At 39.8% G+C, this 20,434-nt stretch overlaps 1 protein-coding gene across 7 annotated transcripts in view; it reads left to right on the forward strand.

Annotated features, from left to right (window-relative positions):
* LOC116790290 (VPS10 domain-containing receptor SorCS1-like) overlaps positions 1-20,434 on the forward strand; it is a 271,838-nt gene that overhangs the window by 194,798 nt on the left and 56,606 nt on the right. For all 7 annotated transcript variants that reach the window (XM_032695112.1, XM_032695117.1, XM_032695115.1 and 4 more), the window contains 3 exons: positions 8,272-8,390; positions 11,219-11,308; positions 16,306-16,485. In XM_032695112.1, the coding sequence (XP_032551003.1) occupies positions 8,272-8,390; positions 11,219-11,308; positions 16,306-16,485 (389 nt within the window). The remainder of the gene's footprint in view (positions 1-8,271; positions 8,391-11,218; positions 11,309-16,305; positions 16,486-20,434) is intronic.

Genomic DNA, 20,434 nt, shown 5'->3' on the forward strand with positions numbered 1-20,434 from the left:
AGTGAAAGAATGTATTATCTCTATTTCTTATCATTTATGACCTATGATTATTATTTCTCCTCTCAATTTCACTTACCAGATATGGCACCAAGGCTGGAGACATGAGGCTCTCTTTTTCTTGGGACATGCTAAATGAGAATGAAATATTCTTAATAGGACAGTGTCTATTTCAGCACCAAACAGTGCTCTTATAAGTCATTAAGAATGTGTGGTCACTGAGATGAAGGATTACAAGTGATGTTTAAGGAGCTAAATTTTGGCGATGTTTTTGAGGGATGTTCAGCTCACAGTGGGCAGAGACAGTGCCACGCACCAAATGCTTTGGATGATCTTTTTGAGTTCTTAGGCTGAAATAAGAACATATTGCACAGCTATCACACATTTCTGCAAAATGCTTCTTGAGTTCTTAACAAATTAGTAAGCTTTATTACAGCTCTTAAGGTGAAAACCAAAAAACAAATACAAGAAACTGGCTTCACTGAGGAATCGGGCATATTAGTAAAAAGAATTGTAGAATAACAAATTATTGCTCAAGAACTGAGCTCTAATAACAGATTCTGCACACTTATATTGGTTTAGCTGTGAGGCAGCACAACTTAAGTTTTTCAGTTTAGTCAGTGACAGAACTACTAATTAAATGTATCAGTGGTGTCAAACTTTCAGCCGGTGGTGACTGCTCTTGCAAACCAGCCCTTTGGATGAAACTTCTGCTAATGAGTCAAAAGGTGCTCAAATCACCCCCTTGGCAGTATAAGAAAATGTGTTGGATTTTCAGTAAGTGCATGCTCTGTTTGGCCCGTTGTTCCAGGAAGTGTTGCTTTCCAGCAGAGGACTATGGTGTGTAGCTGAAAGCAGTAACCTTGGAACATATCACAGCATTTTTTGCCAGATGTTTGGAAGCACTGCAGGTCACAGGATTTGAAGACTGACTGCACATGGTTCATTATTCTAGTTACCATGACCAACTCGGTATATACGGGTCTCTTGGCTACTAGTGCTTTCTTTTAAGTACTAAATCAGTCTCCTTTTCCTGCACAAAGTAACCATAAACCTCGACCTCTGGAATGGAGCAGGTGTGTTGCTACCAGTGGGGTGATAGAGGGAACTGTGCTGAAGTGAGAAAGATACCTTTTTGCCAAACTGAAGGTAATTTACAAATAATTTTCTTGAGGTTTTTATGTTTGGTGTTTTTTGGTGTTTTTAAAAATATTTTTGCATTTACTTATTTATACTTTGTTTGGAATATCTCTTTTGAGAGTTAACCAAGTGTAAAATTTCAATAAAGGGATTAAATATGAGAAGGTAGATTTGCCAAAACAAGACAGGGAGAAAGAAGGAAAGAAAAGGGAGTAGTGTGGAAACAGCCACACACTCTGTGCAATGAAATAAAAGATTATATGGAGTGGAAATAGAAGGGCTAAGCAAGAAGCTGCTGAACTCAGTATAAATAAGAAAAAACCTCCTCATTCTTGTAGCTGAATAGTACAACTGCAGCTTTAGGTGAGAAGAAGTAGAAATGTCAGCAGGATACAGGGTTAGCCCTTCTCCCTGACCAAGTCATTTGAGAACATCAGCAACAACCTTAGCATTGGGCTTTCCTTGCTAGAATAACTCTCTGTCTCTGCTCTCTGATTATCATCTGTCTGTGCATTTTATTTATTGTGTTTATTTACATAATGTAAAAGGTTTGCAAGGACCAAAACAAGATCAGGCATAAATCAGTATAACTTCAGTGGCATGTTGATTTACACCTGCTGAGGATCTGGCTAGCAGTGTTGTTCCTGAGTGCATGTTCTCCCTACATTTTTTTCCCTTGGGATCCAGAAAAATCTGGACTCCTGAACACACTGTGTCTTATCGCACTAGGGTGCAGGTAAAGATGAACAAAATGAGTACAGTCTGTTCAATATAGTTGTATTGATGGAGGCAGATTTGCAGGGCTAATCATAGCCATTTATGTTTTTAATCCTCTTTCTGTAAATTTTGGAGAGCAGTGTGCAAATATTCATCTAGAGAACTGTGATGGTTTTGTTTATTTTTTAAAGGCTTCAGACCCAATCCAATTCAATCTGGGACCGAGAGTATATAGTAAAACTTTTTTTTCTGGTTGGAAGAAGTTCATATGAACGTTATCTCACATTTCCATTTGTACACTTGGGTATCCCTGGTGTTCCACTTTGATTTTGGAACAGGATCAAAGGCAAGCTTGCAAAGTCAGCAGGAATTGTGAATTTTTTTTTGTCTAGCCTCAGGTCAACACCCCAGGAAGATAATTAATCCCCTACAGTTCTTAACCCTATGATAAGCTTCTCTTTGTTACGTTCACCATCACAGTCAGCAGGCAGAGCGATGGTGGAATTTAGGTTTGCTCAAATGCAACTTGAAGTGCTTTCAGAAGGTGGAAACTTAATGACATGTGGGGTTTAGGTTTGTAAACAATACACAAGTCCTGAAAGATCCAAAATTAATGGGCTTATCTGATTTGAGCTAGGGAGGGTTATCCCAGTAAGGTCTGATTCAAGCTAATTCACATGGGAGGTAATTTTTATTCAGGTGAGTACCTACTGAGGAATCCAGTTGGTGAGAATTAGAAAGATAGATTCCTACAAAGCTTTTGGAACTAACTGGGTAGTTAGTACTACCCGGTACTAACTGGGTACCCACTGGCCCTCTACAGAATGGCAAAACTGACTCAAAGGATGTCTAAGTGACAGTTCCTATAGACGTAAAACAGGAAAACCAACTGCTACATTTATGAGACATACATTTGCTTATTTAGATGACACCAATTGATTTGGAGTAAAGTTATTAATTTATGTGGGGTTTTTTTAAAGCGTGGATGAAAGAAGCTGAGGGGTTTTCTAATGTGCTGGCAAAAATTTAGAGAGCTCCTGATACTTAAAAAGTAGTTCTGTTTCCTTTACTTTTCTTCTGCTGTCCTGATTCACACAGCAATTTTTCTTAATGCAAGGTAATTTAGGAGATGCAGGTAAGACCAAAGTCTCACCTGGGGTCAACATATGTGTTCTGCTTGCTGGTCAGCAGGGACTGAGCATCTGACCAATAATGTCTGAATCACAGAGTTGCACTAGGACTTTAATTTCTATTTTCACAGAAGATTGCTAGGAAGAATAAAATAATCAGTGTAGTGGAAAAAATGAGTAGGCAGCTTAGCCCGATAGTGTTTTACTAACGTAACTAGAATGATGAATCAATTCCCACAGTATCCTAAACCTGTGCAATGATTTTTTTTTTCTTATTGTAATTAATGTTTTTTCCTGATCATGATTAGTATTTGTCCTGGAGAATGACATCTGTTAGTTTCTCTAATTATAACTTTATACCAGAAATGGTAGAGGATTTGCTTCCCTATGTAAAGAAAGATTTCCAACACTGACATGCAGTGAAGAAAGAGTAGCAGCAGGATAAAACCAGATTTGTGAGTAGTTAGTAAATGGGATGGTTTCATTTCATTGATCTTCATTACTGGTTAATTGCTTTGCAGTTGCTGACTCCTGGAGAGTTGTGAGCATATTCCCATACCATGAATGTTTCACAAATCAACATTCAGACCAGATGGAAATGGATAAAGAACAGTCATTTTTTGTGTTTCTCAAAAAAAAGGAGTAGAAAGATTAAAGTATGGGAGAACATTTAATTAAATTTTGGAATTCATTGCCATGAGAGGTTGTGAATGTTGAAGATGCGCTGGGAGTACTAAGGCACCTGGACTACTAAGGCAGCCTAGACTTCTGTTATTAGTCACTGGTGGAGAGGGGTTACAGACCTGGGTCTTTCAGTGACATATGTTACTACCATGTTCATTAGTTACAGGATGCTAGTCATCCTTCAAAAGCAGAAACTATCCCTAATGTCCAAGTTGCTCAGAAATGACCTGGGATACTCCGTAGAAAATCTGGAAGAGAAAAAAATCATAGATTATGTGGATACTCTTTGCATAAAACTCCTGATTTGTCCTTGGTGGGTTTATTTGTAGAGAGAAGGATACATTCCTCAATGAATTAAATAAAAGAAAAAAAATTGTACATTTGCAGAGTACGGTGAATATTTTCTCTGACTCTCCCTGTAATCAAATAAGGGTTTTGAAAGATAAGCATACAAGCTTAGGCTGCTTAGAAAGCAGTGGGTATTAGGGGTTCATATGTAATCCAAAATAGTACTCAGCAACAAAATATCCTGAAGAAATTCCCACTCTGCTTTAGGAAGGGATCTAAAACTCTCCTGTGTACTTTTGCAGAGGCTCACCAACCTCCAGTAACCACCCATAACCTTCCCTCTACAGCAACTAAAGAAGAAATGTCTCTGGGGCAGGTTGGATCCATTTCCCTTGAGAACATATTAGCATGGAGCTCGAGCTAAATAGAAAAGACTAAAATATTTCATGGCACAGGATCTCTCTGGCTCTTAACTTCTGCTATGTGTTAGCATTTGCAATTCTCTTTGTCCACTGAAACAAATTAATTTTGTCAGAGGTTTCCCTTACAAGAAGTCAAGAAGTTTCCTCTGTTCTTGTGTTCTGTGACTTTTCTTGCTTCCTCTTTAGAAATAGCTGCCATTCCCCAAGAAGAATCCTACTCTGGGTGTCTAAACGTGTCAAAATCAAAGTGTCTGGGGGTGTAAGAGCTGGGAGTTGCTATGTTCTTCTCTCCAGGCACAGTGTGACTTTCTTGTTGTATATTAAAAACAGCAGCTGTTGTTGGAGGTGAGGGTTCTGGAAATGAAAAGCATAATGTCCTAATTACCTATGGTGGGGAAAACATCTGTGCAGGAAAACTAATGAAATTAATTCCAGAGCTTAGCAACTGAATACATTAATTGACATTAATTAATGCTAAACTACAAACCTCTGCCAACGGAATCACATAAAATGTCCATGAGAATCAAATGAAAAAAAGCCATGAGTTAATGTGAGCACAGAAAATCTTCCCCTAGGAAAAAAAGAGGGAACCAGGCACTGCAATAAACTTGCTTTTCCTTCTTTCTGTCTCCCACAACAGAGGGAGCTTTTCTTGTGCACATCTCAGGGTTTGGCTGTTTGTGAGATTAGCTTAAGCAATTTCAATGCTCTGCCCTTTAGTAGTTATTACTGGCATTTTAGAATTGAAGCCAGGGAGAATTGCACTGTAAAAGTTCACAGAATTGCCTTAGTAAATCTTCATCAATGGTACAATCACTGCTGCCCAGACTCCTGCGATCACAGCAAAAATAGGCATAGTCCCCATTCCTCCATTAAAAAAGGATTGAAAGAACTTCAGTCACCTCTAATGGATGTCAACCTGGCCTGCTGTTTAAAATCTCTTGTGGAGGAGATTCCTTAATCTTCTTTGCAGGCTGGTCCCAGCAAGGTACATCCTGTTCTCTCCCTGTGCTCTCAGCATTGGTAACCCCTTTACATGGGAAGTAAGACAGCACTGCAGTCTCCTCTTAGTGTGTCCCAGACAGCTGGTGTGCCTGTGGAAGTAAAACAGTGGGGGGGGGGGGGGGGGGGAAAGGGAACAGTATGGGAAACAGAGATCTGATCCTGTATGTTTCTGCTGGGGAGTTTGATTCCATGTGTGAAAAGCCACCAGTCTTGTCAACAGCTTGGGTGGCCATAGGGCCAGCCATTTTAACTGATGCTGCTTTGTTTAAGCTCAGGAACTTTCTTGAGGCAGAATGAGAGACCCTACCTGGAGCACTGTGTTCAGTTCTGGAGCCCTCAGCACAGGAAAGATGTGGACCTGTTGAAGTGAGTCCAGAGGAGGCTACAAATATGATCAGAGGGCTGAAACACCTCTCCTGTAAAGACAGGCTGAATGAGCTGGGGTTGTTCAGCCAAGAGAAGGCTCCAGGGAGACCTTATTGTGACCTTTCAATACCTAAAGAAGGCCTATATGAAAGATGGGGACAAACTTTTTAACAGGTCTCATATTGATAGGGATAGTGGGTTTGTACTAAAAGAAGGTAGATTTGGACTAGATACAAGGAAGAAGATTTTTACATTTAGAGTGGTGAAACATTGGCACAGGTTCCCCAGAGGAGTAGTGGATGCCCTATCCCTGCAAACATTCAAAGTCAGGATGCACCTTGAATGGGACTCTGAGCAACCTGACCTAGCTGAAGATGTCCCTGCTCTTTGCGAGAGGTTGGACTATATGCCCTTTTAAAGGTCCCTTCCAACTGAAACCACTGTATGACTCTATGATTTTGGGGTGAGGGAGGTGGAGGAGGCAAGGGGCTGTCCTTCATGATATGAGGGATTGGATTAAAGAGGAGGAGTGGGAATTGATGGTGTTGCAGGGGAAGAAATGCATGTCCATTCTCTGTCTTATGACAAGGAGGGGACATGCTGCACAACACAGTACTATTGGGTGGTGGGAGAGGCTGTGACCCGCTTGTCCCCCTCCTTCCTGAATGCAGAGGGACAGAGGGCTGAACTGCTCTGAAGGGGAACTTTCCTGAGCTCACCTGAATGAGCAGGCTGGGAATTATGTCGTTCCCTGCCCTCTTGTGGCTAATGTGGAAAAAGTCATATCCCTCCGAAGGGAAATACATTTCTATCATGCTGCCCAGGCTGCATTCATTAATGTTTTGCAGTGAGCTGCAAAAGCATGAAATGTTATAATACTAAAACGCTAATAATACTTAGCACTTCATGTATTCCAAGAACTCTGTAAATGCTGGAGTAAAATCATCCCTCATCAGACTTTCCTGAAGGTTCGTTACCCTGCATGTCTGTTTCAAGCAGAAGTCAACAGCCCTTAGAAGCAAGGAAAGAAATGTCAAATGATAGATTTTAATTAAAACCGAGATTAAATATGAGATGGTAAAATTCCAGCCATTTCTATTTTAGTGTAAAATGCTTTTTCTCTGATCAGAAGTTGGTAATTATATCAAACAAGGGTCTGTGCCTCTCCAAGGAAAACTACTAGAAGTACTTCTAACATTAAATGCCATGTAGCGTTTCTACCATGTAAGTGCTACTGCTAAAATGCCAAAGTCATTCCTCCTGTAGATCAGGTTTGTCATTAAACAAAGTGCAAATTCCTAATGGATCTGAGAGAGTCCAAATTAAATACTGAGAATCTGGTTCTGTATTCTAGGATAAATTACCATCATGAAGAAATTCAAATTGTTTTTCTTCAGGTGATAGATTATGAGATGAGCACCTTGCAGTGCTTCAGAATAGGAGATGAGGGCATCCCATATAGTGACAGTAGATGAGATGGCTTGCATGGATGGCTGCATTTAGACCATTTACTTTGAAACTGCTGAGGCCTCTAGTTTCAAGAGAATGTGGAATGATTGCCCAGGTCTGCCAGAATGCATCTACCTACACTGTCAGTGGAGAATTAGGTAAAACCCCCTGAACAGGAGGTAGTCTGAGTTACTTTCCAAGTTTATCTGAATTACTCTACAGAGAATGTAAGTGCTGTAGGAAATATGAAGGTGCATCATGAACGGGGTTTTCTGGTGACAGTATGGGGTTTGAGTCCTCTGAAGGTGTCCATGTGCTTGTGTATGCTCTGGACCTTGGCCGTGTTCTAAATAAACTTGGTACATGACTGCAGAGAAGCTGTTGTGCTCTACAGCAAATCCCACACCAGGGGATGACAAAGGTACACTTGGGAAAGGGAGACTGAGGCGCAACACAATGGATGTCTGTCCCAAATCAAAGACATAGCTCTTCAGATCCATAGTTACTTAGGGAGTCCCAGGGCTTGGGCTGTTTTTTGCCTTAGTAAATAGTCCTTTACAGCTCTTGTTCCCTCACTAAGTTCCTGCTTTAAGTTTAAGCCTGGGTAGCATCCAAGTACATGCAGCATGGGAAGGTAGCAGTGCTGAATGATACACCCGTAACTAGGTTTCTGTCAGATCTGAGACGCAAATCACAGTATTGTGCCACCTTCAAATGCTGCCTGTTGTCTGTTTCCAGCATGGAACCACAACACTGGCATGAAGTAATCAGATCATCTACGCTGGCCTCTCTCTTGGTGAAAATGTATAGCTCTAATCTATGGCAGAAAGGAAAGAAATAATGGGAGGCTGAGGCTGGTAAAGAAGGAAGGAACTTAAAGGAAGAAAATAATCAAGGGTGTATTTGTGAAAGATGTAAGGGAAGGAAGTTTTGTGTGCTGTTGAATGGATGATGTCAGTTCATGTCACATGAGTCTGGGAAGAAAAATGCTGCCTCAGCAAATAGATTTATGACAGCAGGAAGAATCTGCGCTCAGGATCTCAAGTGAATTGTTTTTGTTCTTTTCCTCTCAGATGCCCAATACATCACCTGCAAGATGCAGAACTGCAGTGAAGCCACTCGCAGCAAACCCTTTCCAGGCTATATCGACCATAACTCCTTGATCGTCCAGGGTGATTATGTCTTTGTTCAGGTGCAGAACACCCTCTTCTCTTATTTATTCTGTTATTTTTATTACACTATTTTATATTATATTATTTTCTCTTGTATTCCTTTGCACGTGTGTGCATGTTGGATCCATAAAGGCACTGAGTGGATTCTAGCAGTTTGTTACAAAGCTAACAGTGTTCCTTTTACCTCTAGTATCTTGTCACTGTAGGGCCATAGAGTTCCTGCCTGGAGTATCCACCATATACACTGGAGTGCTCTGTACCCTGCAATCTCATCAGCACTCTGGAATTACTGCTTTAACTGCCCTGCTGGAAGTGGTGTGTCAGTCATCTGCTATTACAAGGGAGTAGACCAAAGCTTTTTGAGCATGAGAGGGAAATAGGAAAGGAGAGAGGGAGTCACAGAAAGCCCCAAAGGAGTAATCAGGCTTTATTGTTATGCCTCAATGGTGATTATAGTGAAAAGGCTGAAGATGAGATGTACTCAGCCAAACTGTGTTCCAGGTGAGAGCTGGTGAATAGATTTGAACTACTGTGGGTTTCATTAGGCTGCTGCCAGTGTCCATTTAATGTCAGATGAAGAGGACAAAAATAACAACAGGATTTCAGGGAACATGGAGGTGAACTGGAAATCATTAGGACTGAACTGGGCTTCTAGACAATTTACATTCTAGCATGCTTGTGAGTGAAAGGAAGAGAAAGGACTGATATGTTATATTGGATGAATTGATTGCTAGTTGCCTTCAGTCAATGAACTCAGTCTTAAACACCAGTCTAAATCATCTACAAATAAATCTGAGACGTGTTCCAGAATAGCTTTTGTACCTAATGTGTCTGAGGCAAAAATGAAATGTTTATGTGGCAAGGGTAAACAGGGGCACGCATCACTGTTTAGCCATGCTCTCACATTTCAGAATGACTGTGTTTGTGGCTTGAGTGACACAGGAGCTGGAATATTTCTCTTCATATGTGAATTGTTTCATTACTTCATCACTGATGCCTTGGTTTTGTGCTTTTCAAGATTGTTAGTCTTCTCTGTTCTGACATCATGTTATTAAACCATGTAGAGAAGCCCAACTCTTTGCTTTATCTGAAGTCAGTGCTGGGGAGATTGTTTACCATTCTGGATAGCCCTTGTGTTTTGATGAGTTCCTCTTTCTCTTTCATAAACTGCTGCATAGTGTTCCCAATGCTGTCAAATTTTTGCCCTTCATGGTGTAAGGAGGAGCATGTAAAGAGGCAGCTCTTACCATGTTCTCCTTAATGCCCAATGGGACTTTGCACAACTTCATGTGTTCATGTTTGTAACACAGTTTGTGAAGATGTGATTTAATATTTGGATTTGAAAAGCTCCCATTTTAATTCTTAAACTTCTTAGGATTCTGAAACAAATAAATACAACAGGCCAAAGAAATAGTACTTGCCAATCGTTAACAATCGACACTTAGATGTATGTAATAATAATATTGTAATCCCTGGAAAACACCTGTGCTTTGTTTGATGTAGTCAGGGAATTCACTGTTGGCTAGTAATTTAAAATGTGATTCTTCAAGTGGTTACATTTGTATCTGGCTGACAAGGACCTGTTAAATAATGCACCATGGCTGATGCTGGACCCTGTGTTATCCCAGGCACTGTTCTTCAAAGGAGGAATAACCCTAAACCAGGTTGTATATGCTTGGAAGAGTAGATGAACACCCTCTTCTAACCTTCCCTACCTTCCTTGATCTCCATCTAGCTTTTCTGAATGAAACCATTTGGAATGAGAATTAGTAGGCTTAAAAACACTAGGATAAAGGAAAGGGAGTTTATTTTCCCACTAAACTCTGTTTTATTTACAAACTCACAATCTCTCACAAAAGGATACTTCTGGCATTCCTTCCTCTAACTTTTGCCCAGTTCTCTTAAAAAAATGTTGAAGAGTTTTAGAATGAGAAATAGTGCTTATTTTACTCTAATTTGGTATGAACCTAGCCTCTGTGTATCTTGCATTTTAAACTACTGCAGCACATTTTAAAAACCTACTACTAAAGAAAAGTCTTGATAAGCTCAAGCATCAAGCAATTAAAGCAAAGTTCTGCAGGGAGAATCCTTTGGAATATTTGTTCTTCAGTATCTTTCGTCCAAGGATTTCCAAGTACTTTACAAACATTGATTATACTTCAGCAGCACTGGAAGCCAGATAAAATTGTCAGCTTTTTTTTCTTTCATTTTCTCTCCTTTAATAGGTGGTAGAAAATGATACCTCACATTGCTCTAGCCCAACATTTTTGAGGTTTTGCCATCAGTATTTATGCACTTAAATAAATGGCCAGATTCACAGAAATGCCAAATCCATGGAGCTTCTCCTGGCCCTTCATATTCCTGAATGCTTAGCTGATCTCGTAACAGATAACCTATGATGGCTTGTACGTGGCCACACAGGAACCAAAGCTGGAAGCGGAAATACAAATCAAGCCTCATATCTGCCAGTCTACTGATCCAACCAACAGCCTACATGGCAGCTCTACAGATAGCAAAGAGCAGGCAGTTTTGCTGTTAAGACAGAGGAGAGCTCTGGTATCAGCATGTGACTTCATGGCCCAAATGAAGTTAGGACTTCAGTTTCCCCAGGTTTTCACATGAAATTCTGACCTTTATTTCTCCTTGCTGAAAGTGGGATTCCTCTTGTTTTATTTTTCAGCTGCTATCAGCTGGATCAATTTTTATCCATCACCTGTCACAGCACTGCAGTTTTAAGCCATTGCTACCACACTGTGGTATTTCTCTTAACAGCTTTTGTTTGATATTGTCCATGATAATAAAAAAATAATAAGGTAAGCTGATGATATCTTTCCTGCTTCTCTCATAGTTGACATCAGGAGGAAGACCACATTATTACGTTTCTTACAGAAGGAACACATTTGCACAGATGAAGCTGCCAAAGTACTCCTTGCCTAAGGTAGGTTACTGTTGCTGGAATGCCCATATGAGTCTACAGATACTTTGATTGCACAGAAAATCTTGGATCCAACGCAAGTAACTGCAAGATGGCATGCAATGAGTGCAAACACCATTCTTCTTTCACAGAACATTTGCAAGCAAGAAAGGACTAAAACCAAAAGTCAGCACTTTGGCTAGTCAGGGACATAGGCATGAATGTAGACAGATATCACAGCCTATTTCAATTACCATTTCTTTATAGTTAATTAAGTTTTGGAGGAGATTCTCTCTTTTTCTTTTTTTTTTTTTTTTTTTTCCGGTCTTAAAATTCCCCTTTCCTGTTCCTGTTTTGTGTGGGTTTCTTTTTGTGCTTGCCTCATTAGCAGATTTTAATGGGAACCAAGCAAAGAGTGTGTCTGTGTGTCTGCACTGTATCTTCCCTAATTAAGAACAATGGTGAATTAGCATTGGAGCTTGAAAGGGTATTTCTGCCTTCTGGAGCTGAGTTTTTTAAAAGACTTATAAAAAATGTTAGCTCTGTTTTCTAGAAACCACCATTTTGCAGCTAAGGTCCTAATGGCTTCTTAACAAAAACAGGATTTTTTTTTCCTTCTCATTCTTAATATAGTCTGTCTTAAATGAAATTTAAGCTCAAAGGTAGCAAATGATCTTGTGGATTCTATATGAGGTCTAACATCTGAAGACAAATGCGCTCCCAGAAATTAAGTGAAGATTGTCAAAAGAAAAAAAAAGAAAGCGCAAGGTTAATCTATTCCTAGGAGTTGAAGTTGTACCAGATTTTGTAGGTGGAAATATTCAAAGGGATAACTTGGCTAATATCACAACTGACTGTATTTGATTCCTCAACCCAAACGACCTGTTTATAATAGATTTACTGGGTGACCTTCATATAATCAGAATGCAGCTCAAACCCAGGCCTTCAATGCCATACGTTACCTACTCTGCTGTTGTAGCCTTTGCTTCTCTTTACATCACCTGAAAAACCAGGGCAGTGAGGATCATACCAGAAGCCATGAGATCTTCTCAGCTGTGACACAGGAGACCTGTGGTCTGCCTCAAAATTTTCAGTCACATTTAAAGATTGGTTGGTTTGAAACTTCCTGTCCAAGCAGGAGGAAATTACTCTTGTGAATTCAGATCCAATTTAAACAGGTGTTATTCAAAGGAACCTTTAGCAAGGGAGTTGCATTTTAGAATGGTTATTGTAAAATCCAAATAAAAATTGTCATTTACAATGATTCAAATCATCTATAGAGAGACTGTTTGCTTTAAAATTGTTGTTTCCTTTAGCCCACACTTACTTTTCTGTCCACCTTCTTAGAGAGACCTCTGGAGAGCTGAGGAAAATGTTCTACAATTAAATTACAGTATGTTCTCAGATAAAAGGAATTGGAGCAATATATTCATGTTATTTGACCTAAAGAAAGATGCTTTATCACAGTCTTGCAATATCTTCAAAGACTGAAGTGCTACATTTGACTTGGAAAGAGCTACAGTAGAGCTGTCTATGAGGCTGCTGTCAAAGCAAGATAGTCACTTTTATGAAAAATGCGCAGAATTGTATTATTCAAGGAATTTAAACAAACAGCTTCTTTTATGTCCAAATTCTCTTTCATCTCCTTCAGCTAAGAAGGAGGGGCCAAATATGGTAAAGAGTACTAAGTGAGTTCTGGAATTGAAGATGGAAATATCAAGCTTTTTGTCTCATCGTGTCACTCTTCCCAAACTGGAGGCGTGTGACGGCAGGCAGCTTTGGCAGGTGATGCTGCTTCTCAGGCAGGATGGCCTACAGCAAATCAAAACTAAAATATTATTCTTGTTGACATTAACAGCCTGGTAGCTAGTTTAATTAAAAACCTAAATGAACTTGAAACACTGTTCCTTACAAGCAGATGCCTGAATATGTGGCTACAGGTTTTGTTAATCCTCTAAATAGTCTTTATTGAGACCTGTTAATTGTTGCAGTGACATTGATATGTGGATGGTTACTACCTGTTCTGCACCACAGTGCCAGAATATGGGTTCTGTCACAGACTGTCGTGTCACTTATGAATCACCTTAAATGAACATGTAGGTTACATTTATTCCAGTTTAGACCAATGCACTGGGCAGACATCTGAGAATACTGAAGCAAGCCAAGCAATTTCTCTTTTAAAAAGACCTGTCTTAACTGGTATTGGGTTGAATAGTGATGGGACGGGTGCATGTGGTACCTCTGTTTTAAATTCATCACCTTCTTTCAACCTCAGGATGCACATCCTGACAGAAGAAGCAATAACCACAAAAAAGCCCCAACCCAAAACCTTAAATACAAACCTTAAAAGAGCTGACAATCCCAGTAATTGACAGAATAAAACTGGCATTACACATCCCTACCGTTTAACTTGCCAGGAAGAAAAGTTCCCTGACCAAGTGCAAAAAGGGCAATTGAAGCATGTTCCATAATTCAGAAAGCCTTGACCTTTAGTCATTAGAGTAGACACCTGATCAAGCCAATGTACAGCATCATTCTGTTACTTTTGTCTTTGGAAAGGCAAAAAAGACAGATAGTAGAAGTGTATATTAATTTACTTCTAGTATATGCTGTAACAGAGAGAAAAAAGCTCAGGCCTTTAGTAGACAGAAGCCTGGAGAGCCCCTGAAGATGAAGACAACTGTTGGAGAAAGGTGCCTTGCTTCACATTCCTGTCCTCTTCTGCCTTTGTAGGGAGCTTGTTCCATATCAAGATGAAGGCTGTTGTTTTGTATTATTTTGGCCCTAAAAAAATCAACCCCCACCCTGGAAAAAAAAAAATTATATGCCGATTGATTTTAATTTTGCCAATGTGGAAATGAAAAATTCCTCATGTTGGTCAAAGACCTGTTTGATGCCCATATACTGATCCTTTTCTACCAAGGCTTTGCATCATTGCCACACCTATTGGAGAAGGACTTATTAAGAGGAAAAATTAAGAGGAAAATTTATCCCCAAAGGCACGCAGTTGGAACGCTATCTTTTTTGACTTTCTGCACTATGTATATAATACCAATTCAGTCTCAGTCTCTGCTTCCCCAGGCTTAAATTCCTTCAGCCTTAGTGGAATCTTCCTTAGACATCCATCTTACAGCATGATCTGATCAAATTCAAGAAGCATCTAGTGAATAAATTGTTTGCTTCTTAAACATTCATGAAATTACCTTTAATTTTCTCTGTTGTTGATCAAAGTATCTTTCTACCCCCTCCACTAGTTATTACAAAACTATTAATTGAAATGATAAGTTAATGTCACAGTACATTCACCAGACAAAACAAATTTTACTTATAATCTGTCTATGTTTAAATAGAGGGGCCTGCCCATGTGTGTACATATGCAGAAGTTAAAACTTGAGATTAGAGCTGTGCTAGGCAATGTTGCCTGAAGCACATTGGGAACACCTACTGATGTAGATCTCCCAGCAGATTCACCAAGGTGACAGTCTGAAATAAGGAGCCTCAAACAAACAGCTGTGGCTGTAACTTCTACCAGCACAGCTGGAGCTACAACAGGATGTCTATTCACAGCCAAAATTAGTAGAAGGCAGTGGGACTTATATTACCTTTACTATTGCCTCAGGAATCAAGCCAATCTGTTCCTCCACAAAACGAGCCCGTCTTCTGGGATACGATTTTCCCCAGTGCAAAGAAGCAAGTAAATCAAGTGCATATTTATCCACTCTGTATGCAGACCTGGATCTGGATGAACAAACAACTGCTATGAATCTTAACTCCATGGTGAATCTGCTTTCAAATACATAGATCAAATTTCTTCATTGTGTTATTTTTTTTATCTTTACATTACAAGGCTTCATCTGGAAGTATTTATTCTCCCTAGAAATCCACAAGACAGTGAATTATCAAAGAATATTAATAAGAAAAGGAAGAAGTAACATCAGCTTCCAAAGAGTATATTTTCTGATAAGGTTCCCAGTTTTGCATGTAAAAAGTCCTGGCTGAGATTCATGGAAGCAGAATAACTTTGGGATATCTGCCCAAAACAGACAGAACAGCTGAGTCTTCTGGGAATCACCTGGTACTAAGAAATCTTCATTTCTTTTCCTACCTCAATAGATTTTTATGACACCAAAGAACTCAGGGTACCCGTGCTGGGCAGATAGAGCCTGGGAATTTCATTATAACAATCTCTCTCTTTGGTGGCTTTTTCTATTGGGTAATAATTTCTCCAGGCATTGAAAGATGTAATCAGGTTTAATAGTTTTTAATTTTTTTCTTTAATTATGCAATCTTTTCATTGTTTCCTGCCTGCTGTAACACACACAACAGAGTAAAACAAAACCTCACTTATAACACTAATGATCTATCTACAGTTCTCTTCTTTACATCTAGTGAGGATTAAGGTTGTTTTTCTGTTAAATTTCTTGGAGTGTGGTGTTTAGTACTGTGTCCAGGGCCTTGGCTCACGTCCACACTGTCATTAGAACCAGTAGATAGCAGCACTGGCTGCAGTTAGAACCCATTAGAACCTCCTTATTTCAGGTCCCAAGCATACTTGGCTTCTAAATGCTGGGGGACAAGCAGATGTTTCAGATGCTCCTTCTTTTTTTTTTTTCTTTAAACATTTTTAATATCTCTGATTCCACAATCACAAGTGGAATCACTCAGGTGCCAAAAGAAAAAAAAGACCCACAACTAATTAACAACCCTTCCTACCCCTCAGACAAAGTATTTTCATTAAAATGAAGGTGTTGATAAGGTGGGCGAAAGTGCTACTACCAATGTTCAATTAACACCTCATCAGTTAATTACTGCTTTGAAAATTGGCAGAAGAGAGCTGGTGTAAAATATTCCTAGATGGAATGTCCAGTTTACAGCAGTATTGCCTACTGATTAAACTCCAGCCTATTCTGATTGAACTCCAGCCTAAATTTATCCCTTGCTCCTCCACAATTACTTTGATGCCCTTGGAAATGACAGTGAAGAGCTCCCTCTAGTAAAGTCTCTCTCTTTTCTTTCCCCAGGACATGCATGTTATCAGCACAGATGAGAATCAGGTGTTTGCAGCTGTACAAGAGTGGAACCAGAACGACACATACAATCTGTACATCTCCGACACCCGAGGGATCTACTTCACCCTGGCCTTGGAAAATGTCAAGAGTAGTCAAGGGCTGGAGGGGAATGTGATGATTGACCTCTATGAGGTATGTCATAACTCCAAACATCTCATTTCTATCTCAGAAGCTCATATGATGCCAGTACCATTTCCTCTTTGCACATCAGTCTTGTAATATGCATGTGAACAGCAAAACCAGTAAGTGACTAAACACTTAGTTTTACCCTCCTTTTACTTAAGGGCCTCTGTGCAATCGGATGAGTTTTAAGTCCAGGTTTTACACACGAGTTGAATTTAGGCCCAGCCTAATATTATGAAGGGATTCACTGCTGTGTTCACCAGAGGGTTCTTAGGTGAGGAAGAGCTCATGGCTCTTTCATGCACAGCAAAATGTGTTGGAATAGTTTACTCAGTTGCTAAGAGAAACTCGGTTTCTCAGCCAAAATCCTGGGCCCCACAGTATCGGCTTGGACTCACATTGGTGTATTACACACCAGATCACATTGGATCTCTGACTCTGAAAGCTCCCAACAGTCAGAATAGTATCATTCTGTAAATTTTTTTTGCATTTCTGGCAGTCCAACTGCTTGGTTTAGAAGTTAAGCAGAGACAGCAGTTTTCAGCTCTCTTTGTCACCTTTCTCAGCTTGGACTATTCTGGGAACTTAAGTGATTATAGATATGCCCCCTTGGGCTATCCTATGAGCATGAAAGCTCTCCTACCTCTTTTTAGTGTCCTCTTTATCCCTGAGATTTTTTCTGCACAAATGTGTTCTGCTTAAGCTCACCCATAAAAAGGCCAATTTACATTGTCTTCTGTGACAACTGATCCTAAGAATAGGACTTTTAATGTGCCCTTAATGTGTACATCTCTTACCCTGCTGCCTCTTTTGCCTCTGGAGACAGCACTCAGCTAATGAGAAATTCAGTCCTCAGCTGCTGTTTTGAGGGTCATTTTCTCTTTTCAGGTCTCTTCCAGGGTATTTTCTGGCCATTTAGAAGAAAAGTCATTAACTAGATATGAGTACCTTCGAAAAGGAAGATGCTTCCCATATTTCCCCATCACTGCCTGAATCTTGGCTCTGCTATATAGTTTTCCTTCAGCTGCCCTTTACTTGGAAACCACCTTGAATTGTCCAGAGATCCCAAGTGTTGTACATCAATGCAGATGAACTGTAGGAGGATGGGCACTGCCATTTCAGTTATTTGGACATTTTTTACTATTAATCTCTCTGCAACACTGGCAGTCCATGGAAAAACTGTTACCTCTTATTACTGTCAGCTCAGGAAGCGGTTTTACTGCATTATGTAAAGGTGTCCTACATCCCGAGGGGGGAAGAAAAGCTTTTGCTTTGTTTTATTCAGCTGACACCACACAGTAACCTGGATTGAAATTGATGGAATAAGACTTACAGTGTCATATCTGCTGATTATCTAGATAGAAAGAATATTGGCTGACATGGAACCTGGCACGAACCTTCCTTTCAATTTGATGTTCTAGCTGGAAGGGAACACAAAGCCAGCCAACGTGGTTCTCCAAGTCAGATTATTGCAAAAGATGAGTGCTCTAGGGGTAAATGGAGATGAAGACAAGAGAAGAAAAAATCCATAGATAAATTAAAAGGAAGTAGGGAGATTTCAAAATAAGTCCTTATGTGGTGGCAGCAGTATATTTAAAAAAGCACTATTATTTGAGAAAATGCCAGAGAAAGGCCTGTTTAGTGTGTGTGTGTGTGTGTATGCATGTTTGTCAGGTGTTAGAAATAAGTTCTTCTGGTTGCATTGTAGTGAACATGTTTGTGTCTGTAATTCCTAAACCTATTCTAGGTTAAGGATTAATCTGCTCAATGCTGCTCAACAGAGAGTTGCACTGGGTACAAAGAGAAAATAAAAATTGTTTCATGTTGTCTCACTGAGTTCTCTTCAGAAAAACGCTGTCCTAGAGACCATCTCCTAGAGTAAGGGAAGAGCTAAAATCACTGACCACTGGGTCTGAGTTCCCTTTCTAGTTCCTGTGTCTCTCCGGTGATGTGGTGTGGCTCTGTTGGACTGGTCCACAGCAAGACAGTTCTTCCTGTGGGAATCCAGGGCTGAAGTGGTAACACACCGTGAGGAGATGCATCTATAGCTATGGTGTATATGACTGTCACTCTGGGACTTATTTTTTATAGCAGTATGTGTCTTGGCTGAGAAGTATATGTTTGATGTATGAAGGTGGTGATGGAGAGTCAAGAATGTCTTGTTGTATGTTCAAGTGTCTTGTATGAATCCTTCTGAAAGTGTAGACCAGCATTTGTGTCTGCACACAATGCATTCAGGGTGGTGAGAGTTGTCTACAGTTCCTGTGTGGGAGCTGATGGAGTGCTTTACTCTCTGACCACTGGTGGTCATACACTCCTTACATGGGTCTTTCTCTGTTATGAACAGCAGGGATGAACAGATCAGTGTGTGTGTCATGTTTGTGTATATGCAGTAGGTGTATCCCTTCCTACTGAGAGTACACAACCATGTACAGGGTGCGCAGTCTTTTTTCAAGATAAAGCTGTCCAAGACTGACAATATAACATAACTTTGCTTTCTTGGGAAAGGATTCTGAGTTCTAGCCCATGACTAGTATCATAAAAAGATAAATTCACAGCATTTCAGAACACATTTATCACCTGATATATAAAATGCTCTTTAATCATTTATGGCCAGCATTTCAGAGGGACTATATAATAGAACTATTTCAGGACAACAACAAAGCAAAGTACAAATGGAATATAGGCTCTAGCCCTCTGGTAGTAAAGATGGAACTATGTTATTTTTCCAGCCCTGTCTATTAATGCAATATCACTGGGTGACAGTGTACCCTTGTCTTTTCAGGGTGCCTTTCTACTATGACAAAAAAATCCGGAACACTTAATTGGTAGGAAAAAAAAATCCTGCAAAGAAATTGAAAAGGTTATCTTTTTTTTGCTTATATCAACAATAAATTAGTTAACTACTTAATTTAACTATCGCCCATTATAGCAAGTCATGTCAAAGTCTTTGTGCAACTTCAAATGAAATCCTGTGCCAAAGCTCAGGCAGGAGGGTACTATTGCAAATGACTAAGTGCACCAATATTCTGTACCAAAGCACTGTACACTAGTAGTCTCACAGCATATGACTAAAAGTGCAATAAGGTCCTGTTCACTGTAGCATCCAAATCCAGCCACATAATTAAATCAGTTGAGCTGGAAAAAGCTCTGAATCTGCTATGTAACCATTTGCCATGCGATGCCATTTAAGTAATAATCTCTATGAATAAAAAGTCTTGATGAATGATTCTGTCTGCTAGTTCTACATCATAAGAAGAGATGAGGTGGATGACTGAACAGACTTGCTGGAAACCAAAAAGTTTCTCACTTTCCCCCCTCCTTCTCTTGATTTTACTTCCCTTTTTATTACTGCACTCAGATTGCAGGATGACAACCTAACAAATTTATTCGCAAGCTACAGCAGCTATTGGGCTATTGATTTTCAGTGTGCTGAGAAGATGGGAACATTCTGCAATGTGAGTTGTGGTTTGAGGCTGATTTTTTTTCTCCCCACTAAGATACTTTTAGGCTTGTTTCCAATGTGAATCTGTTAGCATCTTGTCTTTACAAAATCCTCCTGCAGGTCTATGGATTGAAACTCTTGGGTAAAACACTGGGAAAAATAAAAAGATGAGGATCTCATTGCTAGCTCTACAACTAGCATTCTGGATGGCCTTGCTTTAGTCACTAGTGTTTTGGTTTCCTCAAAATACAAAACCACAATAAAAATACCTCTGTGTCCCAAGTGCTCCTGTTGAAACACTGATAATTGTGGAGCGCATTGGGATCCTTAGATGAAATGTCTGAAGAAGGCTGAGTAAGAATAGAAGCACTGAACTGCAAGTTTATATGTGTGTGTTGCTGTTTTCTTTGCAAGGTCAAAATTGCCACTGTGCCCAGCTACTGTTGTGCAAGAGACAAATAATTGCCCTGTACATATTTCATCTTTTAAGGGAAGGATGCCTACACAGTTGAG

Source organism: Chiroxiphia lanceolata, chromosome 8 (assembly GCF_009829145.1).
Source record: "Chiroxiphia lanceolata isolate bChiLan1 chromosome 8, bChiLan1.pri, whole genome shotgun sequence".
Lineage (NCBI taxonomy): Eukaryota > Metazoa > Chordata > Aves > Passeriformes > Pipridae > Chiroxiphia > Chiroxiphia lanceolata.